This window comes from Protomyctophum bolini (assembly GCF_963924005.1).
Source record: "Protomyctophum bolini genome assembly, chromosome: 14".
Taxonomy (NCBI): domain Eukaryota; kingdom Metazoa; phylum Chordata; class Actinopteri; order Myctophiformes; family Myctophidae; genus Protomyctophum; species Protomyctophum bolini.
The window spans coordinates 30,899,209-30,924,161 of record NC_137875.1 but is presented as its reverse complement, the minus strand read 5'-3'; the positions used below and the strand labels follow the sequence as shown (position 1 = coordinate 30,924,161).

The 24,953-nt window shown below is 41.9% G+C and overlaps 1 protein-coding gene across 1 annotated transcript in view; it reads right to left on the bottom strand.

Moving 5' to 3' along the window:
- The window catches only part of oprm1 (opioid receptor, mu 1), a gene marked incomplete at its 3' end in the record, with an annotated part of 39,242 nt that overhangs the window by 8,134 nt on the left and 6,155 nt on the right, over positions 1–24,953 (bottom strand). The window contains exons 2-3 of the mRNA XM_080782959.1: positions 5,302–5,660; positions 1,237–1,409 (exon numbers count right to left, since the gene is read on the bottom strand). Coding sequence (XP_080639085.1) covers positions 1,237–1,409; positions 5,302–5,660 — 532 coding nt within the window. The remainder of the gene's footprint in view (positions 1–1,236; positions 1,410–5,301; positions 5,661–24,953) is intronic.

The window sequence follows — 24,953 nt, the reverse complement described above, 5'->3', positions numbered from 1 at the left end:
AAATTATGTATACTCAGTATTTATCAATTAAATTGTACACTAAATTGAAAAGAAAAAATAATGACTGACCTTTGCCTGTTACAGACCAGACGCTCAATTGCGCTATGTTGGAAGAATGTCAATGCCCCTACGATCGGCTTTTGGCTGAGGAATTTAACGACCAGTTTGGCACATGAGAAACTAACGTATGCAATTAGGAAGAAACCTGCTGTATTCTATAAGATATGAGACTTCATTAAAGGACCACTTCACCACTTTTCAACTTTGGTCCTAACTAATGTTCATGATAAAATACCACATTTTTTTCCTACTCAGTCTGTGTCTCATAGGAAGGCTGTGGGCAGTTCAGAAACCCATCCACCAGTGACATCATCGATGGTGAATCCAATCTAATAGAAACGGCAGGCTTTCTTTTCCTCAAAAGTTGCAATTCAAAAGTTGAAGCCATCGTTCTCACGATAATACAAATCTAAATAAAATTTAAAACAAATCTTGTTTAAAAAAAGATATACCTAATGATGATGTCACTGGTGGACGGGTGTCCGAACTGCCCAAAGCCCTCCTATGAGACACAGACTGAGTAGGAAAAAATGGTGGTGTTTTATCATGAACATTAGTGAGGACCAATTATATGAAGAGCTGTTGAAAAGTGGTGAAGTGGTCCTTTAAGCGAGGTGATATTGAAGAGGCTTTGGATGTATAGTGGTTAATTGGAGTAGTCAGCTGTAGTGTGGGGGTAGGGAACTGTGATGGGACATTGTGCATTTGTTTGTTTAACTGTATGTAATGTGGTTTTTTGTTGTTTTATTTATTTTTTATGGACATTTCCTGATGTTTCTTCGAAGATTTTGTTTAGTATTTGTGCTGCCATGGGGTTGTGGGGGGGGAAATACTGTATATGTGAATAATTGCTTTGAAAATACTATGTTGTAAAGAAAAATCAATAAACATATGTTATATATGTTATATAAAAAAAGAGTGGGCCCGGATCTGGAAATGAGAATTACTCCATTAACCCATTCTGGGCGGGAACCCATTTTGGTGCACTATGTTATGCTTTAGCTATTGAAAATAGCGCACTACGAGCTTGTAGGTCTGCTATTTTAGAAAAATCGAAGAGCGACTGACATAGACAAGACATTTTTAGAATCTGATCTCAGGTCAGAATGAAAACTGTCAGGATGTAGAAGACATTTTTAGAATCTGATCTCAGGTCAGAATGGGTCAGCGTCCTACCTTAGAGCCAGACAGCATGCGTACACTCTTCAGGCGCAGGATCATGAGTCCATAGCACACAGTGATGATCAGGACGGGCACAATGAAGGCAAAGATAAACACACAGATCTTCAGGAGGGTCTCCCAGTACCAGGAAGGATGGGGGAATATCAGTGTGCAGTCAATACCAGAGGCTGGGTAAGAGAGAACACACGCACATGCAGGCACGCACACGCACACGCACGCACACACACACACACACACACACACACACACACACACACACACACACACACACACACACACACACACACACACACACACACACACACACACACACACACACACACACACACACACACACACACACACACACACACACACACACACACACACACACACACACACACACCCGCACAAAGTCAACTGAAAAGTCAAACAGTTTTAAACCCCATTCAAATTTCTACAAGCTCACAACACATCCCATTTTGAAGCATAGTAACAAAAGGTCAAACTATAAACAAAAATGTTACAGTTATAAAACAGCCTATATTGTCATTAATAATAATACAAATACAATACAAAAAAAACATGAGTTCCCCACTGTGTACAGAAATCATCCTGTCGGCGGGGCAGTTTGTTTAATGCCGCGATGGCTGAGGGGACAAAACTCCTACTGAAACGAACCTTTTTCCAGGGTAAGGTTCTGTATCTTTGTCCTGATGGCATTATATAAACAACATCACAAAACAAGTCACATCATTTCCCATTTCAACAGAGTAGGTGACAGACTACAATATGGTGGCTCCTTGGCATAAACAATGTTTCCTAACCACTGCTCTTCAGGCATCAAATCTGTCGAAAAAGCTTGAGAAAATAGCTCGCTGTTTTTTTCACCTTCCATTTTCAAGCTTCATCCTTCATTCCAACTGTCAGCACCTCCTTGGTAAATGGTGCATTTATATAGTGCCTTTATCCAAGGCGCTTTACATAGATTGTGCATTACATTCTCCCATTCATACACCGATTGCGGCGGAAGCCATGCAAGGTACCAACCAGCACATCGGGAGCAATTTGGGGTTCAGTGTCTTGCCCAAGGACACTTCGACATGCAGACAGGAGGAGCCGGGATTCGAACCGCCGACCCATGGATCATTGGACGACCTGCTCTACCTCTTGAGCCACAGTCGCCCTATGCTTCTCTGCTTCCCTGCCTGAAACCTCTACCTGGTCTTAGATAAAACAATGTTCTGGACACAGCCTATGTATGATTTATTGTATTCCCTGTGTGTGTCCATATCGAATATGGAAATAATAACCTTTTTCCCCCTGTTGCTACAACTTGATACATTGATAGTTGATCATTTTAACTAGAAAAAAAGCATCCACCCCAAACTCCATAGTGATTTCCTGAAAAATAAAGATTTTGGACAAACAAACAAGGTTACTGCCCAACGACGACGATCAAATTGACTGAACCCAACTCATCTGAAGACGGTACCCCAAATAACCCCAGCCCATAGAAGGCATCAACGCAACAGTAGCCATGAGCCACTTATATATTATCTCACGATTGTGTACTCAGAGTGCAGGACTCATACCTCAGTAATTTCACTGCCCCAATTAGAACTGCAATTATAGAGATTGGCCTGTCAGATAGGGCTATATTTCCGTGAATTTATGTTCTTGGCCTGCAGATTAGTCATCCAGGCGTAGGGCTTGGTAAAGAAAATGCTCTCACAGGCAATTACACAGGCAAAACCCTATACCCTAAGCCTAAAAAACTCTGTCAAATGTTCTTATGCAAGTTGCCAGAGCGCTTAATGACGATGGAAATTGCTAACCTCTGACCTCTGAAAAGGTACACAGTAAAATGATCAGCGTTAACTTAACTCAGAGTGTAGTAGTGCATAGGTCCATACCACTGACTTGAGTTATCCCTCAAGTAAGGCACACGTTTACTGTTATTGTGATTGGGTGAATAGATTAATTCATGTCCAGACAATAATTATATCCAGACAAAATACATCTCTCATAAATAAACGCAATTACACTTACAGCAAATATGTATGGTAGCGTGGTATGGCAAACAGTGTAAAGCTAAATTAATGTAGTATATATTTATTTTTTAATTGAGGAATGACCTAAAAATATAATGAAAATAACACCTTTGTAAGATTTATAGTGTCGATGCTTTTCCATTTAATGACAAAGAGAGACTGTTTATAGCTGAGTTTTGGTCCAATGTGCAAGTGTCTGTCTGCCTGATAGGTTCTAATGTAGATGCAAAGATTATTATTGGTTATATTGTACTCGACAAGGGGTTATTTTTGTGCTGATACAGGTATAGTATGTATTATGCTGGCATAATAAGCTTCGGCTTCAGCCCAAACCTTTTCAGTCAAACTGTAACTTTGTAACCCTCATTCTGTATGTTCAACTGCATTGTTTAAACATGACTGAGATAAATAAACTAACTAACAAAAACAAATGCTGGGGAAAGTGTAGCCTACTCCTAATGCAATGCATAGCTCTGCAGATATTCATCTCTTTGAAAGCAGGATTGAACAGATGTTCACTCCTGATAGTGTACCTTCATTATCAGGACTGTTACATAATCGGGTGATTATGGTAATTCGGTTAATTATCAGTCGCGAGTCGAGAATGGTGTTCATAGAAAACGGCAAAATAAAGTATCGTTTGCTGGTGTCCCTTTAGACGAGAACGGTGTTTTCAGGAGGTGAAAACGCAACAAAGTGAAACCACCTTCCAGAGTGGAAATCTGGTACACCATCTTTATGTGAATGTATTGCTCTGTATTTTGTGAGCAAAGTGGAAGTCACACTTCTCTTCCTTGGAATCAATAGATAGTTTCTTGTTTTAGAGCAGGTGTGTTTCTTATTTCTTACTACCTACATTACTTTTCCACTTCCACAACAGACAGAAAGAGCAGAGCCTGATTTAGAGTTAGTTGCGTGTCAGTGTAAGCTCACACCAATGTGCGGGGAGCTTGTAGATCTACTATTTTTGGCGTGCAAAACTGGCACGCAACTAAGAATAAATAAAGCATACACGCAGACTGTGCAATTTTGTCCACAAGGTTCTTGATCACCCATCTTGTCAGACAGTGCAAGTTGAATTCGATCTAATGTCGCTTTGCCAAGAGATTATGACCTACTGAACCTGATTTATGCCAGGGCAATGTTTTAGGAAGAAGATTTGTATCTGGAATTGGCTTGAGGACAACATCTCTCCAGCCAGTGTTTAATGACTGATTACCTGTGCTTTACCCCAGAAAACCTGTAAAAGTGATACAGTAATGTTTCTGGTAAAAGGTTGCAGTTTCTGTTAAACAAAACATTGACCTTACCATTATTTTGAACACGTATGTGTCAGTGACAGCTTGGCTGACACTGCCAGAATTTATAATCCTGTGCATTGGTTCAGACAGCTAGGGTGACCCTGTCACATTCAATGTCCCAAGACACTATTAGAAACGTTTCCCCACTATCTGGAAATGCGATCTGGGACGCCTCTATTGTACAGGTCCACATAAGAAGCAGCAAATTGTGTCCCCTGAGCTCTCCCCCGTCTATAATTTGTGGGAATGGTCTCTATGCACACAGAATAACTGAGTGTACAAATAGAACCAAATGGACCTGTATGGATCCATTTGGTTCCATTTGTACACTCTCAGAGTTACACACCTGTACGGGGCCATTTGGAACGCACTCAAGGACACTTTGAGACCCACTGGTGTGGCAGAGTGTTTCCAGTGACCCAACATGCACAATATCAGCACCCTGACTCTGTTTAACCAGAATGAAACAGAGCCTTCATTAGTATCATCGGTAACACGTGAAGGAAGTAGGGAAGGGGCCCAAGTTCTTTCCAAAATGGCGTGTGTGCATAGAGAGCAGAGACCATTTTATAGAATTTGGAAATATTATAAAGTAATTCACAGTGTGTACAGTATGTTATGATGATTTATTAATTCATGTCAATGCTGAAACATTCCCGTCTGTTGCTCTTTGCAGTATACTTCTGGTGCTAGTAGTGCAATGTGTGCAATAGTACAATTCTCACCCGGGTGGTAGTTTTGAGAGGTGGCGGCCATGAACATGACGGGCAGGCCGATGGCAGAGGAGAGGATCCAGTTGCAGACGTTGACGATCTTGGCGTTCCGCGGAGTCCGGAAGTCCAGCGCCTTGACGGGGTGGCAGACGGCCACGTAGCGGTCCACGCTCATGGTGGTGAGCGTGAAGATAGAGGTGAACATGTTGTAGTAGTCGATGGACAGCACCATCTTGCACAGGGCGTCGCCGAACGGCCACGTGCCCATCAGGTAGTTGACGCTCTGGAAGGGCAACGTACTGGTGGCCAGCGCGTCGGCCAGCGCCAGGTTGAAGATGTAAATGTTGGTCGCCGTCTTCATCTTGGTGTACCTGGAAGGGATATAGGATTATAGGATAGAAGGAGAGGGAAATATGTGGTGGGGAAACAAAGGGAGAAAGAGAGAGAACGATGGAGGGACAGAAAGGGAGAGAGAGAGAGAGGGCGCGGGACAAAAAGAGGGAGAGAGGGAAAGGTTTATTCACTATTCTCAAAATGAATCAAAAACACCAACCACTACCATATAAAATGAAAGGGATGAAGATACAAGATCTTTTTTAGTATTTGTTATTTTTACCACACAACCTGTTATTTTGCTACTCGGAAAAAGAGATGAAATGGTAAGCAAGTCTCAGCCTCGCTAATCGCTATACAGTATCCATGCTCAAGTGTGTCTAGGATTTAGCTGGAAAACACTGCTTGACTTACTTGGCCCCTGTCAAAAGGAATAGATCGTAAAAGAGTCTTCCTCTAGTAGTGTCTCCCTCTCAGCTTCACTAATATAAAAATATATTATACAGTAAGGGACTGTCCATTTCTATTTAACCACTTAAACCCTGGCACCACTCTGTCCGTTTTTGAGCGGTGCACACCGTCTCCAATGACAGCGTGTGTTGTGTGTATGTCTGAGTAGCACCTTTGACCCCTGTCTGAGTAGGACCCCTGCAGCTGCTTAAGTCAACAACTGTGTTTGGCTCCAAGGCACTCCAAGTCACCAGTAACTATGTAACTATAACACTCAGTAACTACTGTATAACAATAAAAGTATAGTTCCACCGCACAGTTCGTTTCTTTTGTTTCGATTTTTCTGTAACCTCTGGCTTTTCATGACATTGAATGTGAGGAGGGTTTGCACAGTTAAAGAGCCCAGAATTAGAGACATTAGACACTAAAAAAACAATTGTGAATGAGTGAGTTTGTGGCTATGAACTAATAGTATACTACCAAGGAAGCTTTACGTTAGTTTTGTGAGTTCAAATTCAAGTCTATCTATCTAGCGTATCTATCTAGGACTGCTAGATAGATGGTCTGTACTGCTACAGACCATGGCAGCGATGACGTAATGCTTTTCAAATGTCCCCTTATATTAGTAAGTCAAGTCATGTAATAGCGTGCATACCCAAGGTCAGGTGGCGGAAATCCATTTCAACCCCTATGACATCCTGACAACTCTCCTAAATCCATTACAACCCCTATGACATCCTGACAACTCTCCTAAATCCATTACAACCCCTATGACATCCTGACAACTCTCCTAAATCCATTACAACCCCTATGACATCCTGACAACTCTCCTAAATCCATTACAACCCCTATGACATCCTGACAACTCTCCTAAATCCATTACAACCCCTATGACATCCTGACAACTCTCCTAAATCCATTACAACCCCTATGACATCCTGACAACTCTCCTAAATCCATTACAACCCCTATGACATCCTGACAACTCTCCTAAATCCATTACAACCCCTATGACATCCTGACAACTCTCCTAAATCCATTACAACCCCTATGACATCCTGACAACTCTCCTAAATCCATTTCAACCCCTATGACATCCTGACAACTCTCCTAAATCCATTACAACCCCTATGACATCCTGACAACTCTCCTAAATCCATTACAACCCCTATGACATCCTGACAACTCTCCTAAATCCATTACAACCCCTATGACATCCTGACAACTCTCCTAAATCCATTACAACCCCTATGACATCCTGACAGACAACTCTCCTAAGCGCCTTTGTATGATTAAAGCCCAACTGCCATTGTAATGCTAATGCAGTTCACTGTTGTTTGTTTGAATGTTTATTTTTGCTCTCTCCTCCATAAGCCCACATCCGTAGTTAATTAAATTCCAATTAACTTCAACATTGAAAGCTTAATATGTTTGCTGTCTCCGGGTCTATTTGCTCAGGGACTGACAGGACGCCATCGCCAAAACGCAATGCGCTTAAGAAAGATAACAGAGCAGTACCGTACCTTGTGGTGGTTTACAACACCCCCCCGCCCAAGGGATAATGAATGACACTGTCATTACTGTAACATGGGCTTGCGAAGGTGATAGTTTCTCATTTGAGAAATTGATGATCGACCATTGATGATGACCGACCATTTTTGTAATTGAAGATGTGGCACTACTAGCCTTTCTGAGTGGAGTGTCACTTTGGGTGATGGTTGTGCGTTTCAGCTAATATGGCAGAAGATTGCTGCTATATCAGATGGACAATGACAACACACCTGTCATTAGAAAATATGTATTTTGAGAAATCTTGGTGGCCGGACAGCCCAGACTTAACAAATACATCATGTTACAAGTGGATCTTGTATGGATCTCCTCATTACATAATTCCCAGAAGGAAGGAACATTGCCCCATTAAATATCACTAAGCAAACATCAAATAAAAATCTCTCATGGCGTTTGGACCATAAACTACTCAACCAGAGTAAGAGCGGTAAAAACCAGACAGCAAGGTAATGGGCCATCTGTGAAAATAAAACTTTACCCCTCTCCTCCTGTGAATAATCAGTTCTCAAGAATAGAGATAGCTCCATCTGCCTCCAAAGCATCTTGCCTTTATCTTTCCTAGATCAGTGAAGCTTGGTGAAGGCAAATGAATGCCCACTAATGGACCTTTGTGCGGTTTCAATATGCATTGTTTTCACTGATATAATACATGGCTTGCTGCCAATGCATTAGCGGTTACTCGCACCTGGGGCTTTGGATGCCTTCTAATTTCTCTGCATACTCATCTGTCTGTAATGAGGAGACCAGATTTAATAATAACAGGAAATTATGCCAGAGAGTTTTGTGACAAGACATTTATTTTTCCAAACTCATCATCATGTCCACTCCCGAAGGAGGAGACAATTAAATAGAGAGACAGAGAGAGAGAGAGAGAGAGAGAGAGAGAGAGAGAGAGAGAGAGAGAGAGAGAGAGAGAGAGAGAGAAAGAGAGAGAGAGAGATGGAGGGAGACAGATAGAGAGAGAGACAGAGAGAGAGAGAGAGAGAGAGATGGAGGGAGACAGAGAGACAGAGAGACAGAGAGAGAGAGAGAGAGAGAGAGAGAGAGAGAGAGAGAGAGAGAGAGAGAGAGAGAGAGAGAGAGAGAGAGAGAGAGAGAGACATTCTAATCCAATACTACAGAATCAAATCGCATTATTCGGGCACCCAAATCATTTATATAAAATTTTGATTTCATCAGCAATAAAATGATTTGTTAATTTCCACAATCTGAATTGAGCCCGTTTCTCTTTATGGAGATTTATTCAAATGAAGATAGGAAATGGCCACTGAGGATTGGTCGTTTTTATATGTGAAAACTTCAATATTAATTAACAGAACCTCTTTGGAAATTCAGTAATCGTGGCAAAAGGCCTTAAAACCATAATCAGCATGAGTTTAACCCCACAAGAAATTATATTTCTATGCAAATGTGTGACATTTCTAAAGTGCAGAAACTTCGCCCAGGGCTCTTCAATAAGCTCATGCATCAGTGACTGTGTGGGTGGGAGTCTGGGCGATACCTAAGAGAGGAATGAATATTGGCCAGCATACTAAGCAGAAATATGGAAAGGTGTCACAAGCAACACAAATGCAAAATGGTACAATATGCATGCACTGGACAGTGTTCCTCTAAGCACAATGACACACAGCATAATATTCAGCAGCAAGTGAAACACAGTTCTAGCTGCCTGTCACATTAATATGCTCTCCATCTTTACTAGCGGTGTACAGTAATGAAATGCACAGTCACAGAGAGTTACAGGGATGATGTAACTACGGGGCCAGGGGTGTGTGTAAGTATCATGTCACTGCCTCACATCCCTGTCTCTGAGTGCATTGGAAAATGAGACACCACATAAATGCCTTCAAACACAATTGACTGTTAATTTTGACTGATTGCAAAAGATCATTGGCTGGGGGAATACAGGTGGAACAGGGCAGACAACTTCCTGCCTCCGGGGGCCTGTTCTGCAGGGTGCGGAGGGTCCAGGTGAAACACCTAACTATTGTAAATAATTTAAATGTTAGGAATTTGCAATAGGCATTAAATATGCCATGTAGTTGCCCAATCTCCATAAATTTAGCGAGTAAAAAGTAAAGTAAAAAAAGTAGCGACTTCTAGACAGCAGTGCAACCTTTTCAGCCTTTTCAGGATGAGAACCACTAATAATCGAATCGAATCGAATTTGAACAATTATGATTATTTGAGTCTCCTACTGACATGAGACTCCTATATGACAGATAGGTCATCAAATGATTGGCTTAGGAATGCGACAATAACAATCTCTCTGAATTCAAGGCTTCATGGGCTGTGTAATTGATAGAAAATAAGTCATTTTTGGGTGAACTACTCCTTTAAATTGTCACTTTACTGTCAACTGGGGACCACCCAAAAATCATGTGGGGACAACCCTGGGAGACACACAGGTTGAGGAGAACCACTGCAGATCGTACAGTCACTGTGGTCCCAGGGATCTATAGTAGCTAAAACATGTGCATTGCCTGCTCCGTTAAATGTTGGTCAACGTTTTTTTGTTTTTAGTTTTTATGATGTTGTCCCATCATAGTATTTTTCTCGTTGGGTTAAATATTTTGGCTGCTGCACCAGAACCGCAATAAAACTAAGCCGATGGGTTTGTAGACAGGACTTCCCAGACAGGACTTGTCAAGTGCATCAATAAATAGTCGGAGCCTGTTGGATCGATATGCCTGTCAGTTGTCACTATCATTTCAACACAAGCGGGGTCAACGAGGCTGTTGAGAGCTTTTACTCAACACTTTTCTACGGTTCGGTCTGTGATTGATTTCCCAGCATGTAATGAAGCAAACATATAAGCAAAGTCAGCTATCCAATGAATCCTCGATCAGCGATGGGCTTGACTGTGTATGTGTATTGCAGCATGATTCATGACAGGTATCTCTTTGTGCGAATAGGCGGAGCAGTTGAGCTATGGAGCTGCAGCTGCCGAAACGCAGGCCTTTCAAGGGTACTATTAATACCCAAAATAATACTATTTTGGGATACGTATGCCTTTGACTCGACTCAATTTCAAAGACAGATACTGTTGAATAATAATTGAGTATAAATAAATACAGTTGTGCCGTTGAGTTGAGATTGGCACTTGCTTTTTGGTGTGCTTTGGCCACAACATGTTTGAAAACAGCTGACACTGGCTAGAAGAAAATTAAGAATTCACATGAACATTGTGAATCAATTTTATTCATAGAGGTTTAGTATGATAAAAATCCATTTAGATTTCACTGTGCGGCAATGCTGTGATCTTTTAATGTTCCAGCATCATTCATTGAATAATGAGTCTTCTAGCCCATAAAGCAAATTGAATGTGTGGCGACGCATTCAATTTGAAGCATGACAAAACATTTTACTTGTGCACCATCACGTGGGTAATGCGTAATATTGTTCCTCTGAAATGTCAAGTCACTGAAACTCATATTATTTTTAACACGATGGACGCCAGATCGCCTCGCAACCCGTCAGATGACGGGTTAAGATTTAACCCTGGAGGTCGCCAAACCCGTCAGATGGCGTGTAGTAAGGGTTATATTAGTACCATGCAGCCGAAGCTTCCGTGCTGCCCAGGCTGCTAGACAACGCCCATGTTCTTCCCATCGTGAGGAGTTGTTGTTTTAGTCCAAACCGCCCGGCGTTCAGATATAAACAGTGATTTCTGATCACATCGCGCCAGCCATGTTACTGCTTGTGGTGGAACCTGAGACATGTAGGTTGCTGCTTTTTTTGCACCTCTACTCGTTGTATTGGGCTGTATTGACGGTAATAGAATGGTGCCTAAATAGGGGAAATAGCTGGCTCCCTGTGGTAATTTCAAATGGCCAGCAGGAGGCGCTGAACATTTATATTGACCAATATAAAAGAAGCCAACAAGCCAAGCCAAGAGGTGTGTCAATAGCACAACAAAAATGCATTTAGTCTTTGTTTTCCTTCAGTCCTTCTATCAAGCAAGGTGGAAAGTATAATACTCAGTGTGATTATTTCATCGTATCTTAAACTCTAGGACCAATTTTCTCAGAACCAACTTTCAATATTGAGAATATATGTGTAATGTTAAGATAAGGTATTCCTGGAGAGCTCATGTTCGTGGCCTATGCCCAAGGTTGGGCGATAGGCGTAAGTAAGTAAGTAAGATAAGGGAACAATCCTTTCCCTGCACAATGGACATAACTCAAAATATGTTTGCGATCACATCTGACGGGATTTGCTACAAGAACCCACACAAAAGGCCAGCACTGGCGGGTATTTTCTCTGTACCGATAAATTGCCATATCTGCCCACCTCTGGGTGCACATGTATCACGGTCGACACACAAAGTAGGTAAAATATTGCATCTGTTTGCAAGCCTGCGTGGGTGTATTTATGCCTGTTGACCAAACAGTTCCCCTGCCTCTCAGTCCACATGACCATGAGGACATTAGCAGCAGGAGTCAGTGTTTGTCTCATCCTGGCTGGCACCAGATGCCAGTGTCAGCCCAGACAAAAACACCATAACATATGTCTCTCTATCTAATTGTCAAAGATTAGTAGAAACAAGGGGCTGTAAATATCTCATGGAATGATTTGCAGCAATTATAGGCCTTTTATAGGCCAATTTAAATAAGCTTACTTTTCTTTGGTTTAAATGTTACTCTTATTTCTCTACTTTCTATTATAACATATTGTTTAATATATATATTTTTTTGTACTGTGCCTGCCTACAGGAATACGTGGCAGCACAATAACTAGAGAATGGATTGTCAGATTGTCTTGTAACCTGCTGCGAATGATGATGTTCAAAATCAAGGTCAAAATCAAGAATGCATAGCCAGATTTTCCTGAAACGTTGTGGGAATTAGAAGTTGTCTGTCGTTTTCACTGAATGTTTTTGCAGAACGTTAGGCTGTTTTTGCCGAATGTTTGCCTATTATGACAAATACAGACATTTTGCAACATGTTGTGAGTTTGTAGACCTGGTATTTTTTGGCAGAATGTTTGCCTATAATGACATGCTCAGCTTTGCTGAGATTTGCTTTCCCAGATTAGCTTTCCCACTTTATCACCTTGAAGCTTGCAAGTGCAAACCTTACCACTGACAAGCAGTGGTGGGCAGTAACAGAGTACATTTACTTGAGTATCTGTACTTTTACTCAAGTAGACCTACATACTTTTTACTACACTACATTTCTAGGAAGGCTGTGAGTATACATTTAGGCTGGCTGTTTAAAAAAAAAAACCCTTCTTCTCTAAAATGCATTTGGCCACACGCTGAGTTCTTTAAAGATGGAAGCGTTTCATTGACTGCTGCAGTATTATAGGAATAGGAACGTTGGACTCGATCTGATGAGCCATCCACCATGCTGATGCAACTAGTGAGAAATCACATTACAGTTGAATTAAGTGTACTCGGGTGCGAACAGTGGTGTCATGCTCGTAGCATGCAGTACCACAGCGTGGTACCAAAACAAATTTGACGTGCACGCGCAGGTACGGAATGGAACGGTACACGCATGTGCATGCTAGAACACGTCCCCCATTCAAGAGAAGACGCACCTGACCTATCCTCGCGTCACCAGACTTTCCAAGACGCACCAAGTACCCATGGTTACTTGCAGAACAGGTTTACTGGTGGTGAGCGCGCCACCCCCTAGATTAACATGTCAACTGTCAAGTAGCCAAATCAAATGTCAGTACTTTGCATTATATTCTCATACATGGTAAGCAGCACAGCAGTATGGCTCCAGGCAGTAGCATACTGCTTCTGATGCATAGATGATATTTGTCTAAAGCAATCTTTTTAGTTTCGCTACTGCAGTGAAGAAATTGTCTGATTATTTTAAGTCTACTTTAAACTATAAACACTACTAGGTTAGGCTATCAGCTGTTCTGAGCACACATGCAGGCAGGTGCACGCGCATGTGCGTGACATTATTAAAATGATGTGGTACCGGGGGAAAAAAATCACCATTACACCAGTGGGTGCAAAATGATCAAGGCCATTGTGAATGATGGCTAGCGGGGACCAGGCAAAAGGGCCTTTCCGATGGAACAGAACAATCTGCTTTGCAGATTACAAGGATGAAGAACACGACATCAGTAGACATTTAATTGGTACAGGGAGGTCTGCTCGTTCACTTACATGAGCTGTTTTTAACAACAAACAAGTTTGAAAGTCAGAACAACAAAGTGTGGATAAAGGTTGGGTTACAGTTAGGGTGAGGTTTGACGCGTGCGCAGTCGCGCGCACACACACAGGGTAGAAGACCCTTGGCTGCGCCTCGAGTCTGCCTACACCCCCCAGACATTGTAAAATACCCGGTAAGCTGAGACCTCTCGTGGCTTATTGCTTAATTAATGGCTGCCTTTTTTGATGATCCTTTTTGAGGACCACAATCATGGAAAGGTCCCCAGGACATTGTTGTGCTACAGTACCCTTTTAGCCTTAATGTCTCTGTACCATGTGCTGTTTACATTTGTGACGAATGAAGTATTCAATCTATATGAGTTTCTACAGGCTTTGTATAGCGTAGTCCTACAAGCACGCACACCAGTGCATTCATGGCAGGTGGTTTCAGAGACTTACAATGTTCTATATATTAATTGTGAAAACATTACAGTATAATGCATTGAAAATACAGAATAAAAGAAAACTTGTACTTGCACTTAAGTATTTTCAAAAGCATGTATTTAGAATAATCAAGTATATTTAAAAGCAATTGCTTTTGTACTTTTACTCGAGTAACATTTTGACTGAGCTACCTTTACTTGTAGTGGAGTGAATTTGACCATTAGCATCTGTACTTTTACTCAAGTAATGGGGTTGAGTACTTCGTCCAGCATCGCTAACGAGTTCCCACATCAAAAGGTAAGCAGAGAGAGGCTTTACAATTCACTCCATCTTGATGTGATAAAAAAGGTGGAACACAAAAACTCCAGACAGACAGACAGACAGACAGACAGACAGACAGACAGACAGACAGACAGACAGACAGGACCTTTTCCAAAACACACATTCACAATTTCCATCTGCTAAATGGATGTGATCTCCTCTCTCTGCAGACAGAAAGGGAAACTGAACAAAAGGACATCGGCTGCCAAATAGATGCGAGGGCTTCCCAAAGAGCGTTGAGCTCGCCATAATGCATTACCATCAAAGGCAGGGCCTTTGTAAGAAACATTGGATGGAGAGACACTGCATGCACATTGCACACGCAGACTGATGGAGATAAATGACCAATATTGTCCCTCATCAAAAAGCACTCTGATGCATGAACAGGCCACTTCATTAAGTATAGCTTTGTCCCCTTTGGGTCATTAGCGTTTTCAGAGAAACTCTGGATGGATCATAAAATTGTTATTTGCTCCTGAACATTTTTGTGAAGTGTGTTTTTTGTTGTTGTAGAGAAGTGAGTCATGTGTGTGTGTGTGTGTGTGTGTGTGTGTGTGTGTGTGTGTGTGTGTGTATGTGTGCGTGCGTGCTTTGATCAAGCGATCGATAAACTCCTTAGGGGACGCATCTGGGTGAGCTGTACAGCTCTACACCTACAGCTCGTTTATCTGTCTTCATCGGTATCTCTCCTTACAACCTTGCTACCAGTTGGCAAACTCTTAATGTGTGTACAGGGCTTGACATTAAGGCTTGTGCTGTTGCAAAATGTTTTTACTTCTGTGTGTCTTGGTTTAACTTTTTCTGTGGTGCTTCTAGCACGCACGCATGCACGCACGCACGCATGCACGCACGCACACACACACTCTCACACTTTCACTCATGTCTCTCTCACACACACACGCACACGCACACACACACACACACACACACACACACACACACACACACACACACACACATACAGTCTCTGTGAGATGAGGCAGTCAGGAATCGCTCCACTAAAGCCACATGTCTTCAGCTTGACAACCCGTTCTCTGCCTGTCACTGACATACAGAGATACAAAAACACACAGGAAAAGTCAGGAAGTCAGGAAGACAGCTCACAATCAGACAGGCAGTTAGGCACACAGACAGACAGCTTCGCAGGCAGACAAAGGAGTCACACAGAGGCACATACAGAAACAGACATCTGACAGCCGTTAAAGCAGCAGGTAACCTTCACCTGAATTTCAGGCTACATACTGAAATTCTCCTGACGCACGCACGCACACACGCACGCACGCACGCACACGCACACACACACACACACACACACACACACACACACACACACACACACACACACACACACACACACACACGGTCTCAGACCGACCGACACCCATGTGACAACAGACACATTTTGTCCAAGAATTATCGGTTCCCATATACTCACACATTCCCCAATACCAAATCAAACCTCAAAGTTGACCTATCCCCTATAATGGATTTGGAACCTACATATCCCATTGTTTTGATGTTAAGAGATTATAATATACTATACTGTACTAGTCCTTACCCGTTCTGAATATATGAACAGCAAATGATGTTGGCCAGATGGGGCAGTAGAGAGTACTCTCTACTGCCCCATCTGGCGGAGTCAAATTAATATAAGTGTAGGCTACAGACAGACCGAGTGACAGAACATTTTCGGTGCTTTTAGAGATAGATAGATAGATAGATAGTGTGTGTGGAAACTATTATGCAAAACTATGAGTTGATTGTCATGGGCGTATACCCTTCTGCATTACATGAGAGAAATATACAAAAGACATTTGCATTTTGTCCTTGATCACCTCAATGGGAACAATGGGATTTATGTTCACAATCATGCATGTACAGTATACCAATCACAATCCACTTTGTTCTGTCCATCTCCTCTGCTCTCAGCGGCTCTCAAGCAGCCGGGAATAAAGACTAATTCGCTACGTTCGGCAGATTTTCTCTTTTCTCATTACACAAAGTGAAAAAACAAACAAACGCTGAACAAGCGCCTCTTTCTGGATTCCAGGCTAAAGCTCTCAAGTACCTCCAGAAATAAGCACACAGATATAAAGAGAGAAACCCAAGGATACGTGCAGGCTAAAGCGTTTCAGAGGCTTGTTGCTTAGTAACACTGTTCGCAGTGCTTCTCCTGGTGCCTTCGGCCCTACAGCTCTGTCAATATAGAAGTGTGGTAACCTACCGGTAAGCCTTAGATACTTTATCAACAAGAAATAGGGTTAACAATTTAACAATGGGGGTGCTTGTTGGCTAAGTGGTCCAGGCGCATGTATGTCACATATAGGCCCTGGCCTGACGCGTGTTCGAGTTCCATTCATGACGACCTTTGCTGCAACCCCTTCTCTCCCTTTGTCTGTCTTCACTATAGTACCGGTAATAACTATCAATAGAAAGAGAAAGAAAAACAAGCTCACAATGCATTGCATTTTATGTACCCAGTGTACCATTTCTTGCTATTTTTTATGTTTTACCCCAAAAAAGGAAAAAGAAAATATGATTAATGGGTTATCAACAATATATTCTTGTGGGAAAGGAAAGCTAAAATGCCAAATTCAGCTTTACAAACCAAATGTGAACCCTTGGTTGTGCTACTGAAGAAGGATAATAGCAAGGTTTATTAACTAGCTTGCAGTATGCACTGTATTAGGAATGGAAGAATCGTGTTTGTGTATGATTTATGTGTGTGTGTGTGTGTGTGTGTGTGTGTGTGTGTGCACGTGCATGTGGGTGTGTGTGCGCGTGCAGTGTGCTGCAGGGGCCCACCTCTCATGTGTGGACGTCATCTGCCCCACATGTGGCAAACCCAGGGGGGCAGTCAGACAGATATTTTGTGAAGCCACTAAGGAAATCGGGACTTCCTGAAAGTTCATATCATGGCCTGTTGTGGCGCTGTCATTGGGCCCAAAAAACCCCATAGCTCCATAGAGGACCATGCATTTGGGCCCAACTTCACCTAGACTGTATTACCTTAATAAACATGGTCATGAATACTTTCTGCTTCCAGTCACTAGTTTAGTCTCATGTCATAATATTCTTTTTGGAAAATGATGGTCCCATTTATAAAAAGAATTACCGTAAAGTCGCGTATGTTCTGAGGGGCGTGGCTACCGTTACAGTCTATGATCGGGAGCCACCCCCTGTTCGAGTCAAAATAAAAACCAACGAAGAAGGGGGGGAAGTCCTGCCTCGTTGTCTGGGCCAGCCAATGGCCAGCTGGGCCCAAACGGATCTAGAAAGATGGCGATTTACAATTCAAGGACTGACAGGCTTCATCTTACGTCCATATCAGACCCGGAGAACGCTTTGTCCATATTTTTTTTACAGTCTATGGGCAAACCATGCGGCTCGCGCATTGGCCTGCATATGCAGATGCAATGGCCCGTCGTAAACCCCCCTCAATAACCCATGCTTGGAGCAACGTCATCATCGAAATCGATGGGCAGCCATATGTAAGTGTGTCGCTGACTGCTGCTCTATCACAAATAAACGCACCTTACCACCTTCTAGAAGAGGCATAGCCTACCTGACATAAGAAGTTCCAAGAATTTATTCTATGAAAATGTTTCATGCATTAATTCCATAAAAACCCTTCAGTTAAAGGGTTGGGGTTACTTAAAAAAAGAAAACTGGTCATTTCATCATCTACTTAAGACTTTTGTGAGCACCCCGGACTGTTTTTAAGATTAATATGTTTTATTATTACAGATTTTTGTGTATTTTCTATATCAAAAGTAAAAATGCAATTGTTGTAATCACTTCCTTTGAACGAAAACGTGCTGCGTGATGACGTGTCGAGGCACGAAAGAATCTTGATTTCATTCACCTCTTTTATTCCCATTGCTGCGCGTTCCTCCCAAACACAGCTGGTTTTGATTACAAAACTACTCCATTTTTAATCTCATTGACGTGATGACATCCAGAGAGTGTAGGACCTATTACTCATTTGAAATGTAATCAGCACGCTAAATATGTATCTGAAAACATTAAAGGTTAGAACTAGAAAAAGTGCCCCTCGGGGCACAGGTCTCCACCAGGTCAGGTTGTGGCCTCCTGGTGGCGCTATATAATAGGCCAATGTGAAAAGGGCGACATTCAGGCATTTTGTTACAAAAATGTGTTTTGCAAAAATCCACCTGTTGGTGGCACTATAACAGGCCAATGTGAAAAGGGTGGGATATATTCCTCAGCCTAGTAGGAAAGTGTGTGAAAGATTTCACGTAACTTGCATGCTGTGTTCATGATTTGAGGCTTTTTGTTCAAAACAAGCCAATCCTGAAACTTTGAAAGCCAATGTTAGCCAATTAGGATGGAATATGAAATATCAGACAGATCCGTCTTGAACACATGCCTATAGAGATAGTGTGTAACGGGATTTCTGGACAGAATCTGGAGGAGAAATGTAAAAAGAATTTGTTTTACAAAACACATTCAACATACTCTCTCCCCATGCCTTCGGCCTGGTAGAGTGGAGTTTCAATGAAATAAATTTAAAAAGTAATCAAAAAAACTAAACGGGTCCTCCTCATGTATAGTATAGTAGTATATAGTATAGGGCGGTATGAGTCACCAGAATTTATTAACAGCATGCCCATCTCAAGATCAAGCCTCTACAAGTCGCACCTGTTGACAACAATAGTTGACAGCCAAATTAATACAACAAAGGAGGGGGAAAACTGCAACCCGATTACAGCTTACTTTGTCACTCAAAATGTACTTTTAAAATGACAATAACAGAATATGAGGCAGCATTTGAGCAGGCTTCACATTGTCATTGTCATTGTCATTGTACAATGACAATGACAATGTGAAGTCACATAAGTGCGAGCAATTTGTCAGTTTCAACAAAGAAGCATTCAGCAGTTAAATGCCAAGGCCTGCAAAGAGTGAAAGGAGGCTAAATCAACATATTGAAAAAATGTCTGCACTCATGTATTCAAGTTTATGAGGAAAACAACATTTATAAATCTTTGTTATTTTACTCCCCCATCTTCTCTTCTGTATTGTTCCATTATCTAGGCAAGAGCAGACATTGGTTTTTACTCCTTGTTTTTTGTTTAAAAACACTTTCACACACGTATAATAATAAGCAAGAGATAGATAACGTCCTTGTAAAAGTCCCCATGCACTCTCTTTCATCATCAGTGGTACAAACATTGCAAAGTTGAAAGCTTTAGCAGCAAGAAAAAACAGAAAGAAAACCCTAAATAAATCATATTTGTCAAAGCAAAGTGAGTAACCAAAAACCCAATTTCAGACCAAATTAAATTAATTTTCGGTTACTAATGTGCAGCCTTTAGTCACTAAAGGCTTAATTTAATTAGTTTAGTGTGACAACCATACTGTACGTGTATCACCTTGAATGCAGAAACTGCACACTGCTCAGCAGCATTCGTTTTTATTCAAATTGACAGACGTTTTGGTCCCTTTGTCTGGACCCTCATCAAGAGTGTCTTAGGGACAGGTTGATTTTTAAAAAGTGTACCCCTGGAGGAAATGTATGTAACCTGGTAAGAAATGCCATTACCCTCTATATGGAAAAAAATAAATGTGATAAAATAAAAAAGATGAACCCTCCCTAGGGGTGTCAAATCACAGTATCTCTCTCTCTCTCTGAGGGAGATTTGACCGGGTTGTTCACACTCGTGTGTTGATTGCTTGTTAACGACCGTTTATGAATTCTAATTTGTATGACCCTCCATTGGACTCAAAGTAAAATTGGCTGACCTTCTCTTGAACTGAGCTTAGAAAAATCGACCTGTCCCATACAGCATGGTTCTCAATGTTTTTGGCAGGGTAGTCGGGACTCCCGAAAATGCTTTGGCCATGTCTCGCGACCCCCGCCCTGCCCTCCTCCCCACCTCCAATACAAATCGACCACTACAATAACCTTAATAATAGAGAAAGTACATAAATAAACATAAATAAATACTGAAACCAGATATAATCATTAAGGGAAGTTTATGCATGTGTACTATGTAAAACAATATTAATAATAATTCGGCGACCCCCCCTAAGGGGTCACGACCCCCAGGTTGAGAACCCCTGCTTTACTATACAGCAATGATAACAACATCTTCTTTGTTTTATTGCTTGTTACTTGCGCAAGCAGAGTGCGCAAGTACTAGTTTCGCCCGGGACTCGTATGCACCGTCCCAGCCGTCCCGCCACTTTTGATGCGTATGCACCATCCCAGCAAATTGTGCCTGATACAGCAGTGGTGCCAGATTACATGGTGTGTATATGTATAACTAGCTCTCAATGATGACGTAAAAAATATGTGGATTAAAGGACCCAATGCCAGAGTGTAATTGGTTTTCGATGGTGACGTAATGACGATATGTTTTAGTGTTGGGAGGATTAAAGGTAATGCTCCTATGTATACATGTATGTAATCTGGCACCACTGCCGTATCAGGCACAAGTAGTCATTGCTGAGATTTGACAGTTTGTATAGCGGTCGAAAGTACTTGCGCGCTCTGCTTGCGCACTAGTAGGCCATTTATGGCCTACTAGTATGCAACAAGCAAGTATGCACTCGATAGAGTGCAGTTCTAGTTGTACTCTATTTTTCCTTGCATTATTACATTATTGCATTATTACAAGGTGCTTCTATGCAACAACAATGTGGAACGCCTAATTATAGCTTACAAAACATATGCTTTTGGCAATAGAGGGTATGCGCGTGACATCATCATCCAACCCGGAAGTTATGCAGGAAAGCCTACGGAGTGTAAAAATAATACTTTCTGGCTTTGACAGCCCATACATCCAAACAGAAAAGTCTTATCTGATTGCATTAAACAACTTTAAACAATGTTAAACTCACTTTTCCTCTCACTTTGCCACTCGATTTGCCATTCACTCTATGCATGTGCACCCTCTATACTAGCAAAATACATGAGCAATTACCATTTAAAGTTTTCTTGGTCTCTGTGTGCTACACAGGTCTTGACACTGCTGAATTCTTTGTGTCTTTTTAACATTTAACATTTTGTGTTTTGTCCAAATAATAAAATGGATGAGGAGTTTATCAATCCAAGACAGGAGTTTGGATGCTGCTGCTGCCATGAGTAATGGGAACTTGGTGTGCTATTCCAGAAAGATGTATACACAGCTGACTCACTGTTATTGCAGTTCACTGGACTCTCACACTCATGGCGTCTCATCTTCTTATTCGATGTATATAACTTCCAAAATTGTTGTTGTTGAATTGGTGGATAACTGAGGGGATTGAAAACAAGATAAAAGTATAATTTTTGACGTTCTCTGTAGCACAGTATCAGAAGGCCAAATTCAGCACCTAAGCTTCCTTTCTTTCTTTCTGCTTTCCTACATATTGTCTGTTCTAACTTTTTATTTGTATTGTGTCCTCAAATAGCTTCAGGTTAGTCCTTGAAACACTAATGTCAGACCCTGGTGTCAAACTGTGATGTAATTGCTGGGGTAACCAGTGTTTAACAGTGTTAAGGAGCTCAGGCCAGCTCATTACCCACACATGCACGCATGCAAACACACACAGACACGCACGTACGCAGGCGCGCGCACACACGCACGCATGCACTCACGCACGCACACAGAGACATTCTAGGACTGTCAAGTTCATTCACAGAGGGTATCGGTTATCACTAATAGCCTGTTAATTAGAGTGCAAGGTCACATGATTAATCTTCATTAACCAGTCGACTGCTGACTTTATTTTGCCAGGGGGTGGATCATGGTCAAGTTGGTCTAAAATAAAAAATAAAAATCTACCTCATTTTGCACCATTATCGCCCCCAAAAGTCACAGGTCATCACTGAATAAGACCAACTGTAGTGTAGCAATTATCGACTACTCCAGAGGACATGAAGGACAGGTCGATTCAGTACTCTTAGTTCTGTGCAGGCAGAACGTGTTTATGACCAGACCAGCAAAGAGGTGGAAGGAGGATGAGAAACGACAAGAGCCATGTTTATTTGAACGGGAAGAAAGCAAAAGCACTTGTTTCGATTTTTACAGCATGGCCTTGGCCACATGCTGTCGTTAAACGAACTATTCGCTAAGCAAAGTGTCTCTCGACATAATTGACGAGTCAGACTTTGCAAGCTACTGTATGAGATGTTTGTGATGGACTTTGTGATATGGGGTGTAATCTCCCTCACCAATTAAAATATGCAGTGAGATGGTTGGATGGAGTGTGAGAGAAACAAGCTCTGGGATGTAAGGGGGTTGGGCGAAAACAGAGACAGAGAGAGAGGGCGAGAGAGAGAGAGAGAGAGAGAGAGAGCATGCGACAGATTCCTCTGTTTTACAAGATGCTTACCGGTAACTACAATAAATGCTACCTGAGATAACTGACATTGGAATAGTCATGGACGTAGTTCAGTGCATGTGTGTATACGTGTGTGTGTGTGTGTGTGCATGTTTTTTAATAAACAAGTCTGTATAGTGTTGTGAAGGGCAGTTATTTTTTCATCAGTTTAGAACCATAGTCACATTAAAGTTGAATGATAAGGACCTTGAAACAGTTTTGCTTTTATCACCTCTCGATCGTCCAGACAACTGTAATTGCCTGTATTTAGGATTGATTTGTTGTTTACAGATGGTTTTGGCAACATAGACATTCCGTGCATAGATGTGCCACGCAATGGTAGGCCTCAGGTCTACCATTCTGAAAATGTATTTAACAATATTTGGACTGCTGGACAGCTGACAGTAGGCTATCTTTACTCTTTTTTAAGAGTAAAGAGAGTCTATTGCGTGGCACATCTATGCACGGAATGACTATGTTCACAGGCTTCTGTGTGCGGTCTAGAGGGCATCTGAGCATACCTCTTACACCATGTGTGATTTGGGAAACCGGGCCATTGACTCTGGAGAATTAGCCATTTCTCCTTTTGGAAAATGACTCCGTGTAGGCCTGTACTTTTTCATAGTCAAACATAAAACAGCACACAAATATGCAGCCAAAGATGTTTTCTTTTCTTTTTTTACTGTAAACCAGAGGGGTCCCTTTGTCTGGTTGTCGATCTCTTCAAGGTTCTCCATTGTTCACCAAACAAAACAGACAGGCTCTCAAGTCCCATTTATGCTACAGTCCTGATTGCAAATTTCTCACCAGACCTGAATGTTTAGAGATTTGACTATTTGTGTGTTGTAGGTTGATGCTTTGAGATTTTATGTGAGAAGTGTGTGCAACAACTGAACTTTTTGAGAGCGAGAGAGAGAGAGAGAGAGAGAGAGAGAGAGAGAGAGAGAGAGAGAGAGAGAGAGTTTATGGCTTTACAGTAATGCTATCATTATCCAGACAATGGGGGGGAATTAAGCATTTCTCACCCTCCTCTGTCTCCATTTATAATGAACCCAAATGCATTCATGGTTAAGACTGCAAAGCAGGCGACAGAGTGCAAGACCATTCCCTTTACAAGGAAATATCCACTGTGGTCAGCAGCTAGATTGGTACACTCAGCCCTATAAGCTCTGAGCTGACAGAGTGATGCAGGCAGAATATTCTGGTGAATAAACGCTGTGATCTTGATACTATGAAAACCTGCATCTCCCGTCAGTAAGTTAGTTAGTCACCGACGTCTCCATATATGGTATCGCACCTTGTGACATATCGTGACATCACGTGACATCATGGAGACCCTTAGATCTCCGGTTGTCAGTCCATCTAACCATACATGGATAAGACTCGATCATCACCTAGATCTCAGCCGGCCAGAAACTCTACATCTGACCTCAAACCTCAAACCCTTAGATCTCCATATATGGAGCTGACCTATTCTGACATTCCATATGTTGATCCTCCCCACCCGTCCTTCCTGTTCTGATATTCCATATGTTGCTGACCTCATCAAACCCTGTACACTCAAGACACGCTCCATATATGGCCAGTACAGAATTCACTCTATATGTTGATCTGACCCTGCATGCCAATTGCCAAAGCCCATCGGACAACTTGGCTGTGTTGGTCGTGGAGTGGATGGCAGTTAGTCATACTGGACACACAAAACAACCCTCTGTATCTAATATAAATGTATTCCAAGGAAGCACGCGTTGCTCTTTCATAAGGCAAGATCCAGGGCATAATGGATTATGGATAGTGTAAAGGCAATGGCACCTGGCATACTGATTGGTTTAAGTTGCGTAACGCCCAAACCACACCTATGCATAATGTAATTGGTTAGCGGAGGTGTTTTAAGGATTTAGGTGGTGGTACAAGATAGCATTTTTTACAGGGGAACGCCTCTTACACAATACTAAATCCCCAAATGAAGGAAATAGGGCTCCATGGTGCGAGATGGAATCCGTAGTGTCAGACAGCCTTGTAATCAATGACCATGTGGTGGTTCACTGATTGCTACAGCTAGCCAGGCTCATTCACTTGGCTGCTATCACTCACCCTTAAT